At 37.9% G+C, this 26,522-nt stretch overlaps 1 protein-coding gene across 2 annotated transcripts; it reads left to right on the forward strand.

Annotated features, from left to right (window-relative positions):
* Positions 1-776: 776 nt before the first annotated feature.
* On the forward strand, positions 777-4,916 carry LOC109147280 (aspartic proteinase-like protein 2). 2 transcript variants are annotated; one of them, XM_019294932.1, is made up of 11 exons: positions 777-1,317; positions 1,722-1,851; positions 1,947-2,194; positions 2,280-2,507; positions 3,258-3,420; positions 3,535-3,608; positions 3,698-3,794; positions 3,975-4,041; positions 4,123-4,246; positions 4,368-4,408; positions 4,466-4,916. In XM_019294932.1, exons 1-11 carry the CDS (start codon positions 1,076-1,078, stop codon positions 4,681-4,683), a joined length of 1,632 nt encoding a protein of 543 aa, XP_019150477.1. In that variant the 5' UTR covers positions 777-1,075; the 3' UTR covers positions 4,684-4,916. The 2 variants fall into 2 exon arrangements, with proteins under 2 accessions (XP_019150477.1, XP_019150478.1); XM_019294933.1 differs by lacking the exon at positions 4,368-4,408 and having other exon boundaries at positions 780-1,317; positions 4,123-4,194; positions 4,502-4,916.
* Positions 4,917-26,522: the final 21,606 nt, after the last annotated feature.

Below are 26,522 nucleotides of genomic sequence, written 5' to 3' on the forward strand. Positions count from 1 at the left end.
TGCTTGAGTTTTGTGTTTAACGTGCGCGTGTTGTGTGCTTAATGTGAGTATTTGTTGGAACTTAAGGTGCCTGAGTTTTGTGCTTAAGGTGTGTGAGTTTTGTGCTTAATATGAGTAGTTGTTGAAACTTAAGATGCGTGATTTTCCTTCGTAAGATGTGTTGTTTTCCTTCTTAAGGTGTGTGCTTTGTATGCTTAAGGTGCGTCAATTGTGTGAAACTTAAGGTGAGCAATTTTAAAATCTGAAGTGCGTGGTTTGTGATCTTAAGGTGCTTTGTTGTGTGCTTAAGGTGCGTGATTTGTGTACTTAAGGTGTGTTGTTTGTGTTCTTAAGGTGCTTTGTTTGTGTGATTAAGGTGTGTGATTTGTATACTTAAGGTGCACCATTTTAATGCTTAAGGTGCGTGAACCGCACAAACGCACGGGAAACCTATTCCTGCACTTTAACCCTTATATATATATATATATATATATATATATATATATATATATATATATATATATATATATATGATCGCGTTCAAATGAGAACGTGCCTCCAGGAGAAAACTCAGAACGCATGACATCCGTTCACGTGTCTAGATCTAACAAATTAGAAATACTAATTAAAAAATAATATAATGATATTTTCATAAATAATTAAACATCAAATGTAAGTAAATTGTATTACAAGTGCAAGTAGTAGCTGATGCAACTGTACAAATAAAAAATGCATATGTCAATTATTTATGACGGTAATTACAAGCATATATATACACTCACGTAAACGTAAGCAAACAAATTTGAAACTGCTGTCTGGCCGACGTTTCTCTCTCTAGAAGATGCATTCCCTCGATCTCCTCCTCCTCTTTTGAAGATTCTTAGATATATTGTGTATATATATTTCCTTCTGTCATATACGCGAATTTATACACATAATACACATGTATAGTATATATATATATATCAAAATCTATGGATACATATAAATAGAAAGATAAAAAACTGTTTGACCCGTCGGTGAATTAGTTTGTACAAAGAAGACACGAAAAACCATATAGATAGATAGATAGAGCCAGCCAGAGTTGTGGATAAGAATGCTGCCGGCAAGATATTTGGTGGCCGTGGTAATTTCCGGCGTGTTAATGTCGGCGGCGGCGGCGGTTTTATACGGCGAAGGGACGCTGAGTTTCACTCTGGAGAGGGCATTTCCGACGAGTCATGGAGTTGAGATGAGTCAACTCAGAGAGCGAGACCGAGTCCGCCACGGCCGAATCTTGCAGTCCTCCGGCGTCGTTGATTTCCCCGTCGAAGGCACTTACGATCCCTTTCTCGTTGGGTAATCCCTATAAATTCTCTCTGATTTCTTCTTTATATATATTCAAGAAACTTGCCGAAGTTTCTATTGTGCCAGATTCAAAATTCTCATATAATTGAGTAAAAGATAAAATCTTTGCGTCTTTAGTGGAAAAATTTCGGTTCATGAATCTTTAACTTATACTTTTCAAACTTATGTTGAATGCCAAATTGTCAATTGTTGAAATTATCAGTATTTCTTAATGGGATTTTCACTTCTCAGTGATTTTATCTCTGTTAATTAGTTGGTTTTGGATTGGATCTTGTCCTGTTTTGATTGTACTAGGAATACAAATGAGGATTTTTTAAGAATATGAATAGTTGATTGATCTGTTGGGTTTTTAAACAATCATTACTGATTTCTTAGCTCTTATGAATATGGTTCAGGCTTTACTTTACTAGGGTTCAGTTGGGTTCTCCACCGAAAGAGTTCTATGTACAGATTGATACCGGAAGCGATGTCTTGTGGGTGAGTTGTACGTCTTGCAATGGTTGCCCAACGTCGAGTGGACTTCAGGTAATGGCTGCTTCGTTTCAAAGCTGACGTTTTACTATTGAGAATGTTGTAACGTGTTTGTGGCATTATCACCCTCGATTTGTTGTTTGTTACAGATCCCGCTCGAGTTCTTTGACCCGTCGAATTCACCTACAGCTTCGGTGATATCGTGTTCAGACCAGAGGTGTGCACTTGGAGAACAATCTTCCGACTCCGGGTGCTCTACCCAGAATCAATGTAGTTACACGTTCCAGTATGGTGATGGTAGTGGGACATCGGGGTATTATGTAGCAGACTTTATCCATTTTACTACAGTTGTGGGGAATTCTATGAACTTAAACACATCATCTCAAGTTGTTTTTGGGTGAGTTATGATCGAAGTGCAAAGTAATTGGCGATTTTATGTGCAATTCTTCAGCTGATGTATTACGGTTTTTGTGGCCTGACAGATGTAGCACATCTCAGACTGGAGACTTAACTAAGCCCGACAGGGCAGTTGATGGAATCTTCGGATTTGGCCAGCAGAGTATGTCAGTAATCTCGCAGCTTTCATCACAAGGAGCAACGCCAAATGTGTTCTCCCATTGCCTGAAAGGCAGCAATGGCGGGGGTGGCATATTGGTACTAGGCCAGATCGTGGAGCCAAGTATAGTTTACACTCCGCTTGTCCCATCACAGTATGTTTTTTTTTTTTCCAGTCTTGAATGAAAACGCTTTACCTTTCAAACTGGCAGCTAAGATTCCATTTGTGTTAATGTCTTCTATGCGAGCTTAAAATATTATTCTTTTTCAGCATGTTTCAATTGCAATTGATTTCTATTGTAATCTGTGGGTACAGTTTTTTGCATTTTTCCGTTTCTACATTTTGATTCTGAGCACTTTGCGTCTGAAAGATTTATTTGGCATCATATCAATATATGTCCTATCCTAGTTATCTGAAGTTTTTGATTAGTTCTTTTAAGGAGTTTTTTGCACTTTTGGTTCCACGACTATGAGACTACTTCCACAGTTGGTCCCTGACGGTTAATTTTTTCACATTTGGTTCCACGACTTCCAAATCCTTGCCGCATTTGGTCCCTCTAATCTAATTTCCGGTCATTGGTGACCAAATTTTAGGCAAGTGACTTATCTTGAAGGGCAAAATTGTCATTTCCGGTCTCCTTCCTGAGAAGTTTAAGAAAAAACGTAATGAAAAATAACAATTTTGTCTTTTAAGATAAGTCCCCGTGACCGGAAATTAGGTCGGGGGACCAAATGTGATAAAGATTTAAAGGTTGTGGGACCAAATGTGGACAAATTAATAGTTGGGGACCAAATGTCGGAATGGTCAGTTGGTCACATAGTCTAGGGACCAAAAAGTTGAAAAAACTCGTTCTTTCAGTATCAACTCATTTCACCCTTCTGACATGGTTATCCTTTTGCATCAGGATGCATTACAATTTGAATTTGCAGAGTATTTCTATTAATGGGCAGCCTTTGCCGATTAGCTCGCAAGTATTTGCAACATCAAGCAACAGAGGGACGATAATAGATTCTGGAACAACTTTGGCATACCTTGCAGAGGAGGCTTACGACCCTTTTGTAAATGCAGTAAGTTATTACTGGTGGAGACGACATTCATTTATTTAGCAAATTATGTAGTACTTATTGTCGGGGGTATTATACAAATATGCCTTGAAACTTACGGTCCTCTTGTAAGTGCAGATAACCCAGGCTGTTTCAGCATCTACACGTCCTCTCGTTGCCAAGGGAACCCAATGTTACTTAACGACCTCCAGGTTCCACTCCACATTTATCTTGCATCTACTAGACCGCCTTTCTCTTTCTACGTCTTTCGTATCTGACCTCGGTTCTATCTTCTGTCCAGTGTCTCCGATATATTTCCCACTGTTAGTTTGAATTTTGCTGGTGGTGCATCAATGATGTTAAAGCCTGAAGACTACCTCTTACAACAAAACTCCATTGTAAGTTAAGATCTCAAATATCGGTTTGAAAATACCTATCTGCCACGTAATCTGCATCTGAATCGTCTGTATATCTGATTTAAGTAGCAATGTTTAATCACAAGGGTGGTGTGTCAGGCTGTCAGCTAACACGAACCCTTACATTTTAAAGCTTAACCGTGCAATGCGTGTGCTGTATAGGGCGGAGCTGCAGTGTGGTGCATTGGGTTTCAGAAACTTCAAGGCCAAGGGATTACCATTTTAGGAGGTAAAATCATTGAATGCATATGTAGTTTTATGTGTTCAAATCTTCGCCGATTGGTAATGTGTTCGTTCTTATTTCCTACAGACCTTGTCCTGAAAGACAAAATCGTTGTTTATGATTTGGCAAACCAACGGATCGGGTGGACAAATTATGACTGTAAGTTGTGTGTCGGCTTCTTAGAACACTATGCATTCATTGTTGAGCATGTAATCCAACTATCAACTTAGGTTTTTAGTTGAGATGGAGCGTATGCTTCAATTTGGTATCAGAGCCAACCCCATGCCAAGGTCATGGGTTTGAATTTCTGTGTCACCCGATAAAAATTGAGCAATTTATAAACATAAACATGCAATACAACTTTTAACTTGGGTTTTTAGTTGAGATGGAGCATATGTTTTAATTTTCATAACATGCTTCGTCCCTCGGCCCTCGACCCTCATCTGTTCCAACTTCGTTTATGTAGGTTCAACATCGGTAAATGTTTCTACGACCACGAGATCGGGCAGAAGTGAAGTCGTCGATGCAGGGCAGATAAATAACAACGCGGCCGGGTGGCGAGTTAATCCTTATGAGGTGATGGGGAACATTGTTGTTGCTTTCTTGTTACATGTATTGGCATTTGGCTGCTACTCTGTTTTGTTGTAACATTTGGTGTGTATCTAGAGTTGTCATTTTTTTTTTTTTTTTTCAAATAGTTTTGTGTACAGGGGTCTGTCCAATATTTATTTGAACCACAGGCACACCTATCTTTAGTAACAATGCAGCCTTTTAGGTTGTCTTTGTATTGAACACACCAAACAATTTGTGTAGTAGATATCGCCTTCCCGGAGTGACCATCACAAATATTTTGTTCTAATAATTAGTACACAATTTAGCTTTACTGGTTTCTGGCAACGAGAATTGGGTTATCGAAAGTCAGGTTAATAGCTCTGTTTGATAACATAGTTAGTTTATCAGTCAATTTTAATTTATTTGATCACTATTAACTGTTTGACTTGGTTAAACAATTAATATAAATTAATTAGTTTTTTTGTAACAGCTTATTGTTCTAAAATGTTAAATTTTAAAAATTGTTCAAAAGTAACTTTTGCAATAAGCTTTTTGAGAAAGACATTTTGTATATAATCAGATATCAATTAATATTTAATTTATCAAACATCTTTTACCATCAGCTAATGCTATCGACTAGTTAAAGTCACTAACCCAATAACTAACGACTATTACCAAACACCGGTAATATCAATTTTAATCTTTCTAAGTATAATGATGGCTACACGATTTTTATTTTTAAAATTGATGATTAATTTTGATCGTCTAAGTATTTATTTTTGATAACGTTTGATCCTATTTTTTGTGAAATGATCATCTAGGCACAACTCATAAGGGTGTAAATATGACTTCAAAAAAAAAAAAAAATGTCAACTCACTAATAACCTAAAATATGTTAAAGCTAAACACTAATGATCATTACTTTTGTGTCTAATTTTGTGCAGTTTCAAAAATTGCCATGTCTACCTTAAAAGAGAAATTGACTGAAATATGAAAAAACAATCATCCATTTCCAAAAATATGACGCTCTGAAAAATTTGACAACTTTATAAAAAAGACGTTTGGGACTTACGTATGAGGTTAAAAACGCTATTTTATACATGAGACGCAATTCGTATTTGCGCCTGAAGTATTCTTTTACCTAAGTTTGAGAAATATTTAAAATGATGTGTGCGTCAGTCTAAATTAATGGTGATGTGACCAGTCGCTGACTGATGCACTGGTCACGTCACCCAAATCGAAGATCAGATCAGAAGACGGCATGCAGTAAACCAGTCGTTATATCGTGGACCGCGGTGCATAATCAATTATGCACCGTGCGTCAAAACAGCGCCGTTTCTGCAGTTATAACGGAGTGACACTACAGTGTGTCTAAACCGACACTGTCTCACGTATTATTTTTATATTATCAAATGAAACTGCATTTATATCAAAATGATACTGTAATTGTGGTGAAATGAAACTAGAGTATATATAAAATGAAACTGAATAACATTTCACATATTTGAGTGTATATTGTACAGTGAAGCTGTAATTATATTGAAATGATCATGTAGTTGTGTTTTAATGAAACTATAGTGTATACAAAATAAAATTAAATAACATTTTCAAATATTTGAGTGTATAAATATTGAATGAAACTGTAGTTATATCGAAACGAAACTGTAGTTGTGTTGAACTGAAACTGTGTAGAATAAAGAAGTGGGATGGTAGAACAAAGCAAAAGCACTCACAGGAGTTGAAAGGAAGAAGATGAAATGTATTATATCTCAGACAATAAATACCATTGAAAGTTGGCCTATATATAGGCTACAGAAACTAACTGAAAGAAAATAAAAATAAACCATAAGTCCATAATTCAAAGCACTACTGCACGATCTATATCCACTACTGCATTATCCGAAATTAGCTCCACGTAACGTCGGAATCGGTCAAGCTGATTATTGGTGTTGTAATGTTATTAACACTCCCCTTCAACACCAACTATCTTATTCCTTGTAATACCAAGTTTCTTGCCAAAGTAATCAAGCTTGCTACAGCTCAAACTTTTTGTAAACATATCAGCAACTTGTTCATCAGTTCTAAGTTCTAACATGGATCATTTGTACTTCTCCCTTGAGAACTTTCTCCCCGATAAAGTGGTAGTGCACTTCAATATGCTTACTTCTAGCATGAAACACTGGATTTTCTGCCAAACATACTGCTGACAAGTTGTCACAGTACAAGGGAATTGAATACTCTGTTGATTGATGCAAATCTCTTAGCAACTGCACCAACCAAGTGCTCTCTTGCGTTGCCATCGCTGCTGCTTGGTACTCTGCTTCTGTTGTCGACAAAGACACTGTTGGTTGTCTTTTGCTACACCAAGAAACCGCTCCACACCCAAGCATAAACACATAGCCAGTTGTTGAACGCCAAGTTCCACAATCTCCTGCATAATCTGCATCACAGTAGCCAGCTAAGGTGTTACCTCCACTTCTCTTGTACATAACACCCTAACCAAGAGTGCCCTTAACATATCTTAAGATTCTCTGAGCAGCTTCCAAATGAGGTTTCTTCGGACTTTGCATGTATCGACTCATCACGCCAACTGCAAAGGACAAGTCAGGCCTTGTTAAGGTAAGATAAATCATACTACCCACTAACTGCCTGGGCATCTTCCAAACTTTTCCCTTCATGTGCGCAGAGCTTCGCATTCAATTCCATCGGCACTGATATCGGTTTGCAACCATACATGCCAAACCTATTTAGCAGATCTCTAGAATATTTATGTTGATGCAGAAATATTCCCTCTCCACTGCGAACAATTTCTAAACCAAGAAAATGATTAAGATACCCCAGTTCTTTCATTTTAAAGCGTATTGACAAATTTTCCTTCGTTCTGAGAACTTCTTCAACATCATCACCAGTTAAAACTAAATCATCCACGTATACTAGCACAATGGCTAGCTTACGTCCTTTAGCTTTGACAAACAAGCTGGAATCTGACGGTGCCACCGAATAATCATTGCAAACAAGAAACTCTGCAATCTTGCCATACCAAGCCCTAGGAGCTTGCTTTAAATCGTAAAGAGCCTTCCGAAGCTTACACACATACTCAGGATATATATATATATATATATATATATATATATATATATATATATATATATATATATATATATATATATCACGATCTAGTTCTCCATACAAAAATGCATTTTTCACATCCTTCTGCCAAAGGTCCCAATCTTTATTTGCTGCAAGTGCAAGTAACACTCGAACAGTAACAAGCTTTGCTACCGGACTAAAAACTTCATCGTAGTCCAGCTCATACTGTTGAGAAAATCCTCGGGCTACTAGACGAGCCTTAAATCTCTCAATTGAACCGTCTGCATTGCGCTTCACCTTGTAAACCCATTTACACGAAATAGGTTTAACATCTTTCGGCTTCGGAACGAGCTCCCATGTCTGGTTCTGCTCTAACGCAATAACCTCTTCTTCCATGGCATTAATCCACTCCGACTTTTGAAACGCCTCCTCAAAAGTCTCTTGCTCTTTAGCTTCTTCTATAACAGCAGCATTAACATACCTGGGATTTGGCTTTCTAACTCTTGTGGACCTTCTTAGCGGAAGTGGTGTACTCACTCTATTGGAATCCCATCTTCACTTTGTTGCTGGTATTCGCTAGCTTGATCTTGAGTTGCCACGACTTCACCATCTTCACTTTCGTCTGCACTCTCATTCCCTCCTAGACCCAATTACACTGGGGAAGACTCCAGTACCTCTTTAGAGGAGTTAGAATCTGGCAAGACTCGTTCACCAGAGGACCACCACGATGAAGCTTCATCAAATACTACATTACGAGACGTATAACACTTCCCTGTTATAGGATCACAGCAACGCCACCCTTTTCTTTGATTGTCATACCCAACAAAAATACATTTGACAGCCTTCTTTTCCATCTTGCTTCGCAAATGATCAGGCACAAACACATAGCACACACAATCAAAAACTCGAAGGTAACTAACAGAAGGTTTCATGTTATGAAGCCTTTCAAATGGTGAAAGGAAATTTAACCTCTGTTGGGGAAGTCTATTAATCACAAAGGCTGCAGTCCTCATTGCCTCACCCCAAAAACGCCCAGGAACACTCTTAGTATGCAACATACTATGACATACCTCTGCTAAGTGTCTATTTTTCCTCTCTGCCACGCCATTTTGCTGCGGTGTGCCTGAACATGTGAACTGATGGCGTATTCTAAAGCCTTGAAGAAAAATTGAGAATTCATCTGAGGTGTACTATCCCCCATTGTCTATGCGCAAGAAGCAAATGGTCCTGCCAACTTCTATTTCCGCTTCATTTTTAAAAAATTTAAATTTTGACAAAACCTCTGACTTTTCCTTCATAAAATAAACCCACACATATTTGGAAAAATCGTCAATGAAAGTGACCATGTACTTCAGTCCGCCAATGGAAGACTGCTTGACTGGCCCAAACACATCAGAGTGAACCAACTCTAACGGCTACTTTGCTTGGTATCTGGACTCTTCATAAGGCAGTTGGTGTGCTTTGCCATACTGACATCCTGCACATATAGCGCCACTCCTCACTTCAAGTTGAGGGAGTCCCTCAGCATTGACTTCCTCATCGTCATATCTAGCTTGGAGTTGCCAACATGGCCAAGCCTCAAGTGCCACAAGTCTACAGTCTCGTTCTTCCTCGCTTTGTCTACAAACACAGTTTCAACAGACATTACATAGATTGACTCCAATCTTCTCCCCGACACCACTGGTTCTTTTTTAATCTCAAGATCTCGATATATTTTCACATCTTGTGGTCCAAATAAGACAAAATGGCCAGAAGACGTCAATTGTGACACCGAGAGAAGATTCTTCTTCATGCCAGGAACATGATACACATTTTGGAGTGGCACCTTTATATCACCATTTTGAGGAGATATGTCACATTACCGACATGCGCTATCGATAGCTTGGAGTTGCTTGCTGTTACTACTACACGTCCTCCTTTATATTCTGCCACATTCTGTAATTTTTCTGCATCACCCGTCATATGATTTGAGCAGCCCGAATCAACAATCCAATCATTCTCATAGTTAACCTGCTGGAGTGTTGTTGCTGTTAAAGCTTGTTCGCTTTTACTTGAAACAAATGATGCCTCTGCATCCCATTCCTCTTCAACCTTCTTGGAAGTGGCAGCATTACTCTCCACGACCTTCTTCCTAGACCAACAATCTTTTGCTATATGCCCCTTCTTGTTGCAAACAAAACATTGTCCATTGAACCTCTTGCCACGACTTTGATTTTTTGAAACTCCACTCCCACGATTGCTCCTTCCATTATGATGACCTCTAGTCTCGTCATCATTCCTATTGGATCCACCAGACGAATGTTGCTTTGAGTTTCGTCTATCTTTACTAACGTAGAGGGCCTCCTCTTCTTTTTTCAACGAGACTCCTCCCATTTGCTTGGCTAACGATTCTTGATTTGCAAGCAAATTCTCAAACTCTACAAGCGACGGCTGCTCTTGCCACCCTTGTACTGCAGCAACAAAGCCTCTAAACTCAGGCCGCAGACCGTGGACGATGATTCGTTTCATCCTCGTATCTTTTATCGGCGCTTCTGAATCCAATTCTGAGATCTCCCGGCATAGCATCTTCACCTTGTGAAAATACTGTGCAATTGACAAGTCACGTTGTGCTATGGAGAGCAGCTCACTTTCTAAAAGTTGGAGTTTTGAAACATTTTTCTTCGAGAACAGTTTGGTGAGTGTATCCCAAGCCATTTTCGGTGTTTCCGCGTCTCGAATGTGCTCTAAGATCTCCTCTTCAATTGTTGTCTTAAGAGCAAACATGGCTTTGCCCGCTTTGATCTTCCACTTCCGTACGGCGCCATTAGCATCCTCTGCTGGTTGAGCCACTTCTGTACCATTCACTACTTCCCACAGGTCTTGCCCTTGCATGTACGACATCATGCAGGTGGACCACATATTGTAATTATTGTTGTTGAGTTTCTTCATACCACTAGCAACTTGTAAGTCCGCCATCAAGTTGACAGTAGAATGTCTCACAAAAAAAATAATATGTGGAATTTTCTAACGTGGCTCTTATACCAAATGTAGAATAAAGAAGTGGAATGGTAGAACAAAGCAAAAGCACTCACAGGAGTTGAAAGGAAGAAGATGAGATGTATTATATCTCAGACAATAAATACCATTGAAAGTTGGCCTATATATAGGCTACAGAAACTAACTGAAAGAAAATAAAAATAAACCATAATTCAAAGCACTACTGCACGATCTATATCCACTACTGCATTATCCGAAATTAGTTCCACGTAACGTCGGAATCGGTCAAGCTGATTATTGGTGTTGTAATGCTTAACAAACTGCAGTGTATACAAAATGAAACTGAAGAATAGAGTTATTTTTTGCGAAGATTCTGTTTCTTTTCATTAAATAAAATGACGTCGTTTTGATGCGCGGTGCATAATTGATTATGCACTGCGGTGCACGATATAATTTGCCGCAGTAAACATTATGGGGCAAGAGATGGAACGGAGGCACAAGTTTTGGATATATGACAATGAAAGACGGCATGCATTTTTTATTTATGAAAACCGGCCATTCAAACCCGTCTGACTCGCTCTCATCCATTCAAGCTAGCCTGGATGCCTGAATCTCATCAACCAAATTAAAAAAGCGGAATACCAAAACCATAGCCTTAGCTTCTATCTGATCACCTCCGCTCCGATATGATCCATAAACAAAAACCATTACCCTTCTCGATATGATGCTCCGGAGCCATTGCGCTGATTGAGGACGCGGAGATTATATTGCTCCGATCCGTTCAATGCTGTACACTTCACCACCTTTTCTTTTTCTCTTTCTCTGTCACCACTCTTTTTCTCTGCATTTTTACTTGGAATCCCACAAATGCACACCTTTAATCAAACACCCCAATCTCAGATTTCCCTCTCACCTTCCTTGCTTGCTTCTTCTTCTGTTTCCTCGTCCAACACACCATCATTGCGGCTGCGCTGTCTCATGGGCTTTTCGACTTCGCCAATATAATGTTGACCTCCTTCTTGTTCTACTTCGTGTTTGCCACTCTGGTCTCAACGGAGTTTCAGAGATGCGTTTCTGACGTGACTGCTGCCTTTAAACACCCATGTGGGCTGCTTTTCGGTACAAACAGCACAACGCAACTCCGACTTGCCTTTTACATAGTACATAAGTAATTTAATAATTTTTTAAATATTTCTTCCTTAATTATAACTTTCTTCATTCTCAATATTTAATTTGCAAAATAAAAAACTTGATTTTTAATATGTTCGTCTATTTAGGAAAAAAAAAAAAAGTTCTTAATAATTGAAAGGAGCTTTCTAAAAATAATCTAAATCATTTCAAGTTGTTCTAACGGCCGTCACACCCTAAAATGTATGCACATTGTATTTCATAATTTAAAATACTTTAAAGAGGATTTCGGTCGGAAAGATCAAACTTTAATTTTTTGAGAATTTAAAATATGAGAAAATTATTTTTACATTTGGTTCAATCTGGGACTAAAAAGTTCAGATCAATACAAATGTAATTCTATAATTCAAAAGAAAGTAAATTCCACATAGCTCAAGTGACTGAAAATTTATTCACATAGCTCAAGTGACTGAAAATCTATTAAATCTATTTAATTAAATATTTATCATTTTTTGGTGTTTTTTTTGTACTACTCTCTCGAATCCACAACATCTCATATGGAAAAGCAACTTGTCACTAATCACAAGGTCCTTATCATTTTTGGTGTTTAGTTAAAAATTTCTTATAAATATTAAAAAAAAAATTGTCTCTTGATTTATTAATTTGCAAGTAATTTATTAAATTCTTAATTACTTATTATATATATTTTTTCTTTTTATATTTTGTATATATTATAACTTTTTTAAAAAATCATAGAAAAACTCAAATAAACCAAGTATCTTAATTAATTAATTTTCCTACATCCTCAAGTTCTTTCTTCGAAAACAATAATTTGACAAAAAGTACAATTCCATGAATATTCTCTCTCTAGAGATGGATCCTCTCCCAGTTAACCACCCAACGCTAACCTCACAGCGGTCATCGGATAATCAAGATTCTCATTCTCGCAGTGCCAAGAAGTCCAAGCGCAATGCGTCGGCCCTCGAAACCTCACCACCACCGCTAGCAACTTCTGACTCACCACATGTGGGGTTACCCCAACCAATTCATACTCCTTCGAACGCCCAAGAAGCAGAAACTTGGGGAACTCCGCCCTCTTCTTCCACACCGAACGCAGCAGGTTTCTGGGCGCAAAGAACCAGAGCTCCGGCGACGGCATTCACCGTGACACCAGAGGAAGACACAGCCGATAATGACACTGATGTCGAATGCCCAGTAATCTTGATCTCCGCGGATGAGAAAGAAAGGATTAGACGTCCATGGCGGCGCTCCCTCATTATTCGCCTACTAGGAAGACGCATCGGCTACGCATATCTTCTTCAACGATTGAGAGCAATGTGGAAACCGGAAGGACCAATGGACCTAATAGCGCTCAACAATGATTACTTTATTGCAAAATTCGAAGCTCTCCGCGACTACGAACACGCTAAATTCGAGGGCCCATGGGTGATTTTTGACCATTACCTCTTCGTGCAGGAATGGAAACCAGATTTCGACCCCCAAGGCGACAAACCTGAGAAATTGCTAGTATGGGTACGTCTCCCGTCCATCTCTGTTGAAATTACGATGAACTTATCTTGAAGAAGATTGCCCGGAAAATTGGGCGGCCGGTCAAAGTTGACGGCACAACCAGCATCGTTTCGAAGGGCAATTTTGCGCGGTTTTGTGTCGAAGTAGATATTACTAAACCTCTGCGCGCCAAATTCACTTTAGAAGAAAAGGTACATCCAGTCGAATACGAGGGAATGCACCTTGTCTGCTTTGGATGTGGACTATATGGCCATCGGCTAGATCAGTGCGGCAACTCCATAGAGAATCCAGGTACTTCCTCTGACGCTACTCACGACAACTCCACCCAGAGAGATGACCAAGCCCCCCCAATTTCTCTGCCCGAACCAAGACCAATCCTAACAGAGAAATTTGGTCCTTGGATGATCGCGCCACGAAGAACCAGAAGAAATTCAAGAAAGCCAGAACAGCATTCAAATCAAGCCAACAATGCCTTGGCGAATCAACCGCAGAAATCCCCTACAAGAAACGCAGCTATGCAACCAAACTTCCAGAACCAATCTCGGTTTACCCCACTAGCCAATCAGGATGGTGAGGAGATGAATGCGACACCGGTCTTTCACTTCGCCTCCTCATCCACTGCGCCTACAGTCACCCAGCACCAAATCATAAGGCCTCGTGCTCAGACCCAGGCGACGCACACCTCCCCACTCACAGGACCTTTACCAAGAGAATCTATCCCAGACTTGAGACCCCCGAGACAGCCCCCGCTCCGCTCTTTTAGAAGCCCAAGTAGCAGAGGAAACACTCCCAGGCGAGCAACGGCAGAACTTGAACACACTGTCGTCCGAGGTTATGACAAAGGTAAAAGTATATCCACAACGGTGGTTCACCACTCGGATGAACCTATGTTGGCTGATTTGGAGAATCTAATTCCTCCAGACAAACCACCAGACCCATCGCTCAGACCTGAACCACCGGATGCAGCTATGACCGACTTGGGTGACTCTGCGGGCACTTCTGCTCCGCCTGTTTTTGGGGGCGACCACCCCATGCGCTCTTAAGCGCCCGTCCTCCCTCTTATTTATCTATGAACATTATAACTTGGAATTGCCAGGGAGCAGTGTCCAAATCATTTCACCGCTCCCTTAAGTATTTGATTCGAGTTTTTTCCCCATTGATTTTATGCCTCTTTGAGCCTAAAGTTTCAGGTACCCAAGCAAACACCATATGCTCGTCTTTCGGATTTAAGGACTGGCTAAGAGTTGAAGCAGTGGGTTACTCTGGAGGAATCTGGATTTTTTGGAATAGCTGCTGTTCTTTAGAGATTTATGCTACACACCCTCAGTTTGTCTTGATGCAGATCAATGAACACAACTCTGTACCATGGTTCTTTGCGGCAATATATGGCAGCCCGGATTTAACGCTAAGAAGGAAGCTTTTTTCTGACTTGACAAAGCTTAACATGGACATTCGAGGCCCTTGGTTAGCTGCTGGTGACTTCAACTCCGTAGTCAGCACATATGAAATCAGCAACCCCGTTAACTGGCATAACTCTCGCTCTGCAGATTTTACAGAATGGATCTTTCAAGAAGGGCTTCTTGACTTAGGTTTTTCAGGTTCAAAATTCACATGGATGAGAGGTACAAGCCATCTAACCTTTAAAGGAGCAAGACTTGATCGTGGGCTCTGTAGCATGGACTGGAAGACCAGATTTGTGGATTCACAAGTCGAACATCTGCCAATGCTTAATTCAGACCACACTCCTCTACTCATTAGGACCTCGTCACCATCTCCAATAACAAGGCCAAGGGCTTTCAGATTCAATATGGCCTGGGCATCACATAAGTTGTTTCTTCCCTTCGTACAGCGAACTTGGAACAAAGATGATGATCTTGACCTCAACAAAACTCGTATGGCCCAAGCTCTCTCCTCTTGGAACAGAGATGTCTTCGGCAACATTTTTCAAAGGAAAAAAAGAGTTATGGCACGCCTCAGTGGTGTCCAACGTAATTTGGCCGAACACTACAGATCGGACCTGCTCAAACTCGACTACAAGTTGCGAAAAGAAATGGAAGAAATACTTTACCAGGAGGAACTTCTTTGGTTTCAAAGGTCTAGGGAAGAATGGATTGTCTCTGGAGATCGAAACACACACTTCTACCATGTGGCCACATCTATCAAGAGCAGTTCCCTCAGGATCTCTAAGCTGAAAGACACCTCAGACAATTGGATCACAGAAGACCTTGCAATACGGGACCACATCCGCTCATACTTCGTGGAACTCTTCACGGCAGACCCAGCACACACTTTTAATCCCCTACCCCGTGGTCGGTTCCCTTCTATCCATAATGAGGTTTGGTATGAAGTCAATAAACCATTCTGCCTAGAAGAAATCAAACAAGCCCTTTTCGACATGGCTCCCTGCAAAGCTCCTGGACCAGATGGCTTCAGTGCTGGCTTTTTCCAGCAGACATGGTCGACAGTTGGAGATTCCATCATAGCTTTTGCCCGCAATTTCTTCAACAATGGCGTACTTACAGAAGGAAGCAACGACACAATCATTACCTTAATTCCAAAATCTTCCAACCCGGAAACGGTAAAACAACTTCGTCCGATAGGTCTCTGCAACGTGACTTACAAAATCCTTACTAAGACCATGATAACAAGACTAAAAGACATCTCGCAAAAGCTTGTCGGACAATATCAAACCAGTTTTGTACCCGGTAGACAAATAACGGATAATATTCTAATCTACCAAGAGGTCTTAAACTCAGCTAGAACAAAGAAAGGGGCTGTTGGTTGGATGATCTGGAAGATCGACCTAGAGAAAGCGTATGATCGCTTGTCATGGGCCTTCATTCAAGATACCTTGGAAGACATAGGCTTCAACCAGACTTGGAGAAGAAATATCCTTGCGTGCATTCACTCACCACGATTCTCAATAAACTGGAATGGAGATCTATCGGATTGGTTCTACCCCGGTCGCGGCATCCGACAGGGAGATCCTATTTCCCCCCTTCTCTTCGTTTTTTGCATGGAAAGATTGAGCCATCTTATTGAACAAACTGTTTTTTCAGGTCAATGGAAAGAATTAAAGTTTGTTAGACAGGGACCACTCATCACACACTTATTATTTGCGGACGACATGGTCCTATTTGGAGAAGCATCCACTACACAAGCAGAAATCATGATGCAATGCCTCGATGCTTTCTGCGAATCCTCCGGTGAACGTATCAATTTTATTAGGTCTTCTATCTTTTTCTCTTCTAATACACATATATCTGTACAGCAGGCTATTCTGGAGAGGACCGGCATTCCTAAAGTAGCTGACTTGGGCAAATACCTGGGAGTTCCTTCGCTACATGGCAGGCTTAAGAGCGAATCCTTCGCAGGAATACTTGACAAGATTCGCAATAGTCTAGCTGGTTGGAAGTCAAAATCTCTCTCACTAGCTGGAAGGCATGTTCTTGTCCAATCAGTGCTCTCGACGATCCCATTCTACACCATGCAAACCATGCTCTTCCCTAAAGGAGTGATCTTGTCTATTGAACGACTGATTCGCTGCTTTCTGTGGGGCGCTAAAGAGGGGGAAAGGAAATGCAACCTAGTCAATTGGAATATGGTGACCAATTCTAAGGACAATGGTGGCCTTGGCATCCGTAGACTTGAGGAGATGAACATTTCCTTTCTTGCAAAACTAGGCTGGAGAATAATGACAGAAGATGACTCTCTCATGGCCATGCTCTTTAGAAGCAAATATGTTATTTCTAAGTCCAGTCCTGCTCTATGGCGTCCCAAACGCAACATGTCGATTGCATGGAAAGGAATCCTTAAGAGTGTCCTGACAATTCTTCTAGGCTCCAAGTCCCTAGTACATAATGGCAGAGATACACTATTCTGGAATGACATTTGGCTAGGAGAACGGCCACTGCGCGACCTTGCTTTAGATCAAATTCCAGACTCGATTGTCCACCATACTGTGGCGGATTACTGGTCAGAACCCAATGGATGGAAATGGGAGGATTTCGATAGTCTCCTTCCCACGACCACACTTGATGCTATTGCTGCTATCATACTGTGCCCAGAAGAGAATAGGAAGGACCAGATTGTCTGGAAGGGTGAGGTTTCGGGAATGTTCTCTGTATCATCAGCCTACAATATCTTAACCAATATCCCAACTGAAGCTAACGATGAGGGCTGGAGTAAGATTTGGAAACTCAAAGTACCAAGCAGAATTAGAATTTTCCTATGGCTTGCTAAGCACAATAGAGCCATGACAAACGTGAATAGAGTAAGAAGAGGTTTCTCTGCTAACGATAAATGCTGGGCTTGCCCTAATGAAGCTGAGGATATTGATCATATCTTGAGAAGCTGCCCGAAGGCTCAAGCAGTATGGAGTCACATTCTTCCAGATCTTGCCTTGCTACATGCCCCTTTTACCACGTGGCTTGATCAAGGTCTCTCAAACAAAAATAGTGGCAGACTCCCCTCTAACTCGGCCAATCTCTTTGCAATCTCTGTCTGGTGGATTTGGAAATGGAGGAACGACGCCATCTTCAACAATCGTGAACTCCCTCTAAATTCCAAAGTCAGCTGGATCCTTGCTCAACACAATGAAATTGCTACTGCCTTTGCAAGAGCCACCCACCCGAACGGGTTCTCTCACACAGTAGCTTGGAAAAGTACAAAGTGGACAAAACCCCAAGAGAATTACAGCAAGATCAATGTTGATGGCAGTGTACACCCTCAATGCTCCACGGCAGGCTGCGGAGGACTTGCAAGAGACAGTTCCGGAAAATGGATTGGAGGATTCACTAGCAATATTGGCTCTTGTCCTCCACTTATGGCGGAGGCTTGGGCAGCTCTAAGAGGCATCCAACTCGCCAAAGCTCTTGATCTCCAACAGGTTATTTTGGAAAGCGACTCCAAGGCCATTGTTGATGGTATCACTTCCAACTCTCTACCAAACTCCCTGGTACACAACCTTCTAGCCACCTGCAGACGCGAATTGCAGGGTATAAGAGATTGGAGAATTGCTTGGATACCTCGTGAACAAAATGCCACGGCGGATGCTCTGGCGAAATTAGCAGTCTCTCGTCCTCGTGGCATCCACATACTACCTAATCCTCCAACAGAAATCGTTCCTTACTTAGAATACGATTGCAGCTCCTTTTTCCTTTGGCGACATTTCGCAATGTAAATAAACTCTTGTACTTTTACTTCTTCATAAATATATGGGTAACACCCTTCCTTTGGATTAAAAAAAAATAATTTGACAAAAAGTCAAAGGCCAAAATTAATCTATTTTAAAATTGAGACCAAAAGTGTCAAAACTAAAATGGTGTAAAACACTAAAAATTATACTAACTACGGAGCATTTTGTTAAGAACAGCTAATTTGATTCAACAACTATATATATTCTGAAACAACACCTATGACATCCAGAAATAAAATTTTAGGGCAAAATGGGCCTGGTTTCAAAGGACAACACTACTTTAGCTCAGAAGGATAAACAAAATGAGCTAACCAAACACAGTTGATAAAATTTCATCGCTGAAACCGCTAAAACATTCAATACAACAAAAACCAAAGTCTGATGTCTCAAAATACTAGTATTAGTACCCCAATATAAACTAAAGTCCAAAACTAAATGATCAAAAATCTCCGATTCAACAGTAAAACATGACTGCCTTCACATTGTCCTTGACGACAGGCAATGGCTTAATATTAGCAGTCCTCTCTCTTGTAGCCTAGCCACCCGCCACTCCAGTGGATCCATCGGATACTTCGTCCTCCATATAATACCTAGCGCAAAAAGCAGCCAAATGTGCATAATATGCAGGTGGAACTGCATGTATATGAACAAATCATCGTTAGTCATCATTGTAAGATTTTCCCTAATAATATATATTATATATTATATATTAGGGCCTTAATTAAGTGGTGCAAGTTGACTAGGCTTATTAAGTGGTCTGGTTAAACTTAATAACTAGTAGTTGTTAGTCAACCAAACTCTGTGCCTAATATAAACCTGGATTGATGGGATAGAGGATTATGGATTAGATAGCACATTCAGTTACGGTACTCAGACTGCTCAGTAGATCCAATACACCATCTAGGGTTCTGAGTCAAGTCTGAGGCAAAACATGGCTAACGGTCTACCATGGCTACGCTTCCGCTATCATACGAGGTCAGTGTTCAGTATTAGTTAGACTATTGTATATCTAACATTTGGTATCAGAGCCAGACCAACGGTCATGAGTTCGAATCTCAGCGCCACCCAACTATTAGCTTAGGCTTTTAGTTGAGATGGAGCATATGCTTCAATTTGGTATAATTTTGATTTGGTTTGGGAGTAGCCACAACATCCTTAATCTGTTAAAATTATATATTAAGCGGTTTATTTTGATCACATAAAGTTTTAGACGTATCATTTGTGATTAATTGTATGTAATATGATGAAATTTAGCCCACAGGCTATTTTGTTATATTTTTATAATTAATCATGATGAAATACTGGACTACGGTCATAATTTAGCCCACAGGCAATTATGTATCGGAATGTAGTTGAGTAGTTTTATCAGTGATGATAGAAATAAATCAATTTATTTACTTTATGGTTATTTGTAAATAATTTTCAATTCTATCATGAAGTTTAATTTTATGATGTAGATTTAGGTCATATTTCTTAATTTGCCCACAGGGGTTAAGAAAAGGAACATGATCTCTTAAGTTTTTTATCATAATGATAGCAATGAATCTTATTGACTAAAACTTTAGCCTACAGGCAAGTTTTATGTCATTTGATTCTTCAACTCATTTGATAATAGTTTCGTCATAAATAAATTTTTTCAGTTGGATCTAATTGAGTAAAACTTTAGCCCACAGGCAAGTTTTATGTCTCTAGATTCTTCTGGCTATTTAGTAATTGAGATAAAATATTATAAGGGTCTCTTAATTGGATTTAATAGAATTAAAACTTTTGCCCACATGTAAGTTTTATGTCAATAAATCCCTTAACCCATTAGATAATAATTGTATCACAATTCTTAGAATTTATAAATTCAGTTTAATTATAATTCTAAGTTTCATGATTTGCATTGGCAAAACATGTTTTTCAGACACTTCCCAAAATTTAGTCACTTCTATTAATTAATCCACGAATCTTGCTCGGTTCTTCGGACTAACGGTAGTAAGTTACGTGATTTGACATACCTCTTGGATTCCAATAATGTTAAAATGTATATTTTGAGCCAAATTCTAACTTGGTTTTGAAAGATGTATTTTGTTTTTTTTAGTATGTCCAACTAGGGTGGGGAATTATATCTTCATTATTTAGTTGGACTTTAATTGGAACCAAAAATTGATTATTTAGTATGTCCAGCTAATGGTGGGGAATTATATCTTCATTTGTTAGTTGGTCAATAAATCAATTATGAGTATGTATATTATTAAGTTCATTTTATTAATTTTGCTGAAAAATATTTTAATCAGTGGGAGTGATTATTTAAAAAAAGATCATTAAGATGCTCCACTAAAGTTTATGGATTTAATTGACTTCATACATCCTAAATTTGATTGTATGTCAAACAATAAGTCCAAAATATTCCACAAGTATTAATCTTGTATTTGTTCATATAAATTCATAAGTTCAAATTATTGAACATTTGGTTGTGCAACATATTTATGAAAATGTTGTAACAATATTAAGGAATTTATTAGAACAAAAACATTTAACTTGTGGTGCACTGTCATTTAATAAATTCTTCGGTGATTAATAGAGTCTTTAGTTTTTTCAAAATTGATCCTGGGCCATTTTGGTTTGTAAGGCTCAAAACAATTTTGTGAGACATATAAGTAAGACTCATTATGTTCAGTTCATTTAAAATGAACATTGAAGTTATTTGGGAAGTTATGGTGTATGATTAAGATTCCAAATTTATGGACTTGGACCTTTGGTTTATTGTCTAAGTTATTGGAATGATTCTGTGACTTGACTATCTTTTGGCTATTTTTGATGAGTGGGAGTGACAGACGTGTCAACTTCAAGCTCTTAGCTGTTAGAGATAGTACTTAAAGTTAACTTATAAAGAAGTCATGGAATATAGTTAGCATTATGCTAACATTAAGAGATCTCTACTTAAGACATGCTTATAAAGTTTTAGAGATCATATAGTGTACTCTTTTGTACAATTTGGATGCGTTTTCTCCTTCAGTTGTGCACATAATGTACCGAGAATAAACATAGGGTTTGTTCATTAAGGACCTAAGTTGGAGAATTAAAATGCATGTGATCATAATGGACACTACTCTGATTAAATAGAGGACATGTCACTATGATTCGTGTGTTTTGTTCTTTGATGAAGATTGTGCTAGTACTTGCACCAAGTGGGAGAATGTAAGATTTTCCCTAATAATATATATTATATATTATATATTAGGGCCTTAATTAAGTGGTGCAAGTTGACTAGGCTTATTAAGTGATGTGGTTGGACTTAATAACTAGTAGTTGTTAGTTAACCAAACTCTGTGCCTAATATAAACCTGGATTGATGGGATACAGGATTATGGATTAGATAGCGCATTCAGTTACAGTACTCAGACTTGCTCAGTAGATACCAATACACCATCTAGGGTTCTGAGTCAAGTCTGAGGCAAAACATGGCTAACGGACGGTAAAAACTAAAAATATTGTATGGCCCCACAGTTAAGTCACAAAAAAATTATTGTAACGTACAATTTTGTATGGCCCCACAAGTACGACAATTAAATGACTCGAAACGATAATAGTAGGTGCTTAGCTAGATTTAAGTAATTTTTAAAGCAAAACTAAAAATATTAGCTATCAATAGTCAGTATATGACCTTAAGAATTCGATTCATCAACAGACAAAAATGTAATGGTTTCTGTTTAATCAAATTTAGGTAATTTTCTCGGACAAAAAAAAAGAAGGTAATTTTCAACGTAGGTTTTGTAACGTCAAGGGCAAAAACTTGATAACGTCAATTTTTGTGGTGGGACCATGAGAATATGATAACGTAGGATTTGAAACGTCAACGGACAAAAAATTATTGTAACGTACAATTTTGTATGGCCCCACAAGTACGACAATTAAATGACTCGAAACGATAATAGTAGGTGCTTAGCTAGATTTAAGTAATTTTCAAAACAAAACAAAAAATATTAGCTGTCAATTGTCATTATATGACCTTAAGAATTCGATTCATCAACGAACAAAAATGTAATGGTTTCTGTTTAATCATATTTAGGTAATTTTCTCGGACAAAAAAAAAAAGAAGGTAATTTTCAACGTAGGTTTTGTAACGTCAAGGGCAAAAACTTGATAACGTCAATTGTGGTGGTGGGACCATGAGAATTTGATAACGTAGGATTTGAAACGTCAACGGACAAAAAATTTATTGTAGCGTACAATTTTGTATGACCCCACAAGTATGACAATTAAATGACTCGAAACGATAATAGTAGGTGCTTAGCAAGATTTAAGTAATTTTTAAAACAAAACAAAAAATATTAGCTGTCAATTGTCATTATATGACCTTAAGAATTCGATTCATCAACAGACAAAAATGTAATGGTTTCTGTTTAATCAAATTTAGGTAATTTTCTCGGACCAAAAAAAAAAAAAGAAGGTAATTTTCAACGTAGGTTTTGTAACGTCAAGGGCAAAAACTTGATAACGTCAATTTTTGTGGTGGGACCATGAGAATTTGATAACGTAGGATTTGAAACGTCAACGGACAAAAAATTTATTGTAGCGTACAATTTTGTATGACTCCACAAGTATGACATTTAAATGACTCGAAACGATAATAGGTGCTTAGCTAGATTTTAGTAATTTTAAAAATAAAACAAAAAATATTAGCTGTCAATTGTCATTATATGACCTTAAGAATTCGATTCATCAACAGACAAAAATGTAATGGTTTCTGTTTAATCAAATTTAGGTAATTTTCTCGGACCAAAAAAAAAAAAGAAGGTAATTTTCAACGTAGGTTTTGTAACGTCAAGGGTAAAAACTTGATAACGTCAATTGTGGTGGTGGGACCATGAGAATTTGATAACGTAGGATTTGAAACGTCAATAGACAAAAAAATTATTGTAACGTACAATTTTGTATGGCCACACAAGTACGACAATTAAATGACTCGAAACGATAATAGTAGGTGCTTAGCTAGATTTAAGTAATTTTCAAAACAAAACAAAAAATATTAGCTGTCAATTGTCATTATATGACCTTAAGAATTCGATTCATCAACAGACAAAAATGCAATGGTTTCTGTTTAATCAAATTTAGGTAATTTTCTCGGACCAAAAAAAAAAGAAGGTAATTTTCAACGTAGGTTTTGTAACGTCAAGGGCAAAAACTTGATAACATCAATTGTGGTGGTGGGACCATGAGAATTTGATAACGTACGATTTGAAACGTCAACGTACAAAAAAATTATTGTAACGTACAATTTTGTATGGCCCCACAAGTACGACAATTAAATGACTAGAAACGATAATAGTAGGTGCTTAGGTAGATTTAAGTAATTTTCAAAACAAAACAAAAAATATTAGCTGTCAATTGTCATTATATGACCTTAAGAATTCGATTCATCAACGGACAAAAATGTAATGGTTTCTGTTTAATCAAATTTAGGTAATTTTCTCGGGCCAAAAAAAAGAAGAAGGTAATTTTCAACATAGGTTTTGTAACGTCAAGGGCAAAAACTTGATAACGTCAATTGTGGTGGTGGGACCATGAGAATTTGATAACGTAGAATTTGAAACGTCAACGGACAAAAAATTTATTGTAGCGTACAATTTTGTATGACCCCACAAGTATGACAATTAAATGACTCGAAACGATAATAGTAGGTGCTTAGCTAGATTTAAGTAATTTTTAAAACAAAACAAAAAATATTAGCTGTCAATTGTCATTATATGACCTTAAGAATTCGATTCATCAACAGACAAAAATGTAATGGTTTCTGTTTAATCAAATTTAGGTAATTTTCTCGGATCAAAAAAAAAAAGAAGGTAATTTTCAACGTAGGTTTTGTAACGTCAAGGGCAAAAACTTGATAACGTCAATTGTGGTGGTGGGACCATGAGAATTTGATAACGTAGGATTTGAAACATCAACGGACAAAAAATTTATTGTAACGTACAATTTTGTATGACCCCACAAGTACGACAATTAAATGACTCGAAACGATAATAGTAGGTGCTTAGCTAGATTTAAGTAATTTTTAAAGCAAAACTAAAAATATTAGCTGTCAATAGTCAGTATATGACCTTAAGAATTCGATTCATCAACAGACAAAAATGTAATGGTTTCTGTTTAATCAAATTTAGGTAATTTTCTCGGACAAAAAAAAAAAGAAGGTAACTTTCAACGTAGGTTTTGAAACGTCAATGGCAAAAACTTGATAACGTCAATTGTGGTGGTGGGACCATGAGAATTTGATAACGTAGGATTTGAAACGTCAACGGACAAAAAAATTATTGTAACGTACAATTTTGTATGGCCCCACAAGTACGACAATTAAATGACTCGAAACGATAATAGTAGGTGCTTAGCTAGATTTAAGTAATTTTTAAAGCAAAACTAAAAATATTAGCTATCAATAGTCAGTATATGACCTTAAGAATTCGATTCATCAACAGACAAAAATGTAATGGTTTCTGTTTAATCAAATTTAGGTAATTTTCTCGGACAAAAAAAAAGAAGGTAATTTTCAACGTAGGTTTTGTAACGTCAAGGGCAAAAACTTGATAACGTCAATTTTTGTGGTGGGACCATGAGAATATGATAACGTAGGATTTGAAACGTCAACGGACAAAAAATTATTGTAACGTACAATTTTGTATGGCCCCACAAGTACGACAATTAAATGACTCGAAACGATAATAGTAGGTGCTTAGCTAGATTTAAGTAATTTTCAAAACAAAACAAAAAATATTAGCTGTCAATTGTCATTATATGACCTTAAGAATTCGATTCATCAACAGACAAAAATGCAATGGTTTCTGTTTAATCAAATTTAGGTAATTTTCTCGGACCAAAAAAAAAAGAAGGTGATTTTCAACGTAGGTTTTGTAACGTCAAGGGCAAAAACTTGATAACGTCAATTGTGGTGGTGGGACCATGAGAATTTGATAACGTACGATTTGAAACGTCAACGGACAAAAAAATTATTGTAACGTACAATTTTGTATGGCCCCACAAGTACGACAATTAAATGACTAGAAACGATAATAGTAGGTGCTTAGGTAGATTTAAGTAATTTTCAAAACAAAACAAAAAATATTAGCTGTCAATTGTCATTATATGACCTTAAGAATTCGATTCATCAACGGACAAAAATGTAATGGTTTCTGTTTAATCAAATTTAGGTAATTTTCTCGGGCCAAAAAAAAGAAGAAGGTAATTTTCAACATAGGTTTTGTAACGTCAAGGGCAAAAACTTGATAACGTCAATTGTGGTGGTGGGACCATGAGAATTTGATAACGTAGGATTTGAAACGTCAACGGACAAAAAATTTATTGCAGCGTACAATTTTGTATGACCCCACAAGTATGACAATTAAATGACTCGAAACGATAATAGTAGGTGCTTAGCTAGATTTAAGTAATTTTTAAAACAAAACAAAAAATATTTGCTGTCAATTGTCATTATATGACCTTAAGAATTCGATTCATCAATAGACAAAAATGTAATGGTTTCTGTTTAATCAAATTTAGGTAATTTTCTCGGATCAAAAAAAAAAAGAAGGTAATTTTCAACGTAGGTTTTGTAACGTCAAGGGCAAAAACTTGATAACGTCAATTGTGGTGGTGGGACCATGAGAATTTGATAACGTAGGATTTGAAACGTCAACGGACAAAAAATTTATTGTAACGTACAATTTTGTATGGCCCCACAAGTACGACAATTAAATGACTCAAAACGATAATAGTAGGTGCTTAGCTAGATTTAAGTAATTTTCAAAAGAAAACAAAAAATATTAGCTGTCAATTGTCATTATATGACCTTAAGAATTCGATTCATCAACGGGCAAAAATATTATTCTAACGTACAATTCTGTGTGGGCCCTAATACACGACAAACGAATGACATAAAAATAGTAATTATGTGTGCTTAGCTGGCTTTACATATTTTTTAATATCCAAAACGACTGTTAGTTGCCATGGTGGGACCTTGAGAATTTAATAACGTAGC

Source organism: Ipomoea nil, unplaced genomic scaffold, assembly GCF_001879475.1.
Source record: "Ipomoea nil cultivar Tokyo-kokei standard unplaced genomic scaffold, Asagao_1.1 scaffold1978, whole genome shotgun sequence".
Lineage (NCBI taxonomy): Eukaryota > Viridiplantae > Streptophyta > Magnoliopsida > Solanales > Convolvulaceae > Ipomoea > Ipomoea nil.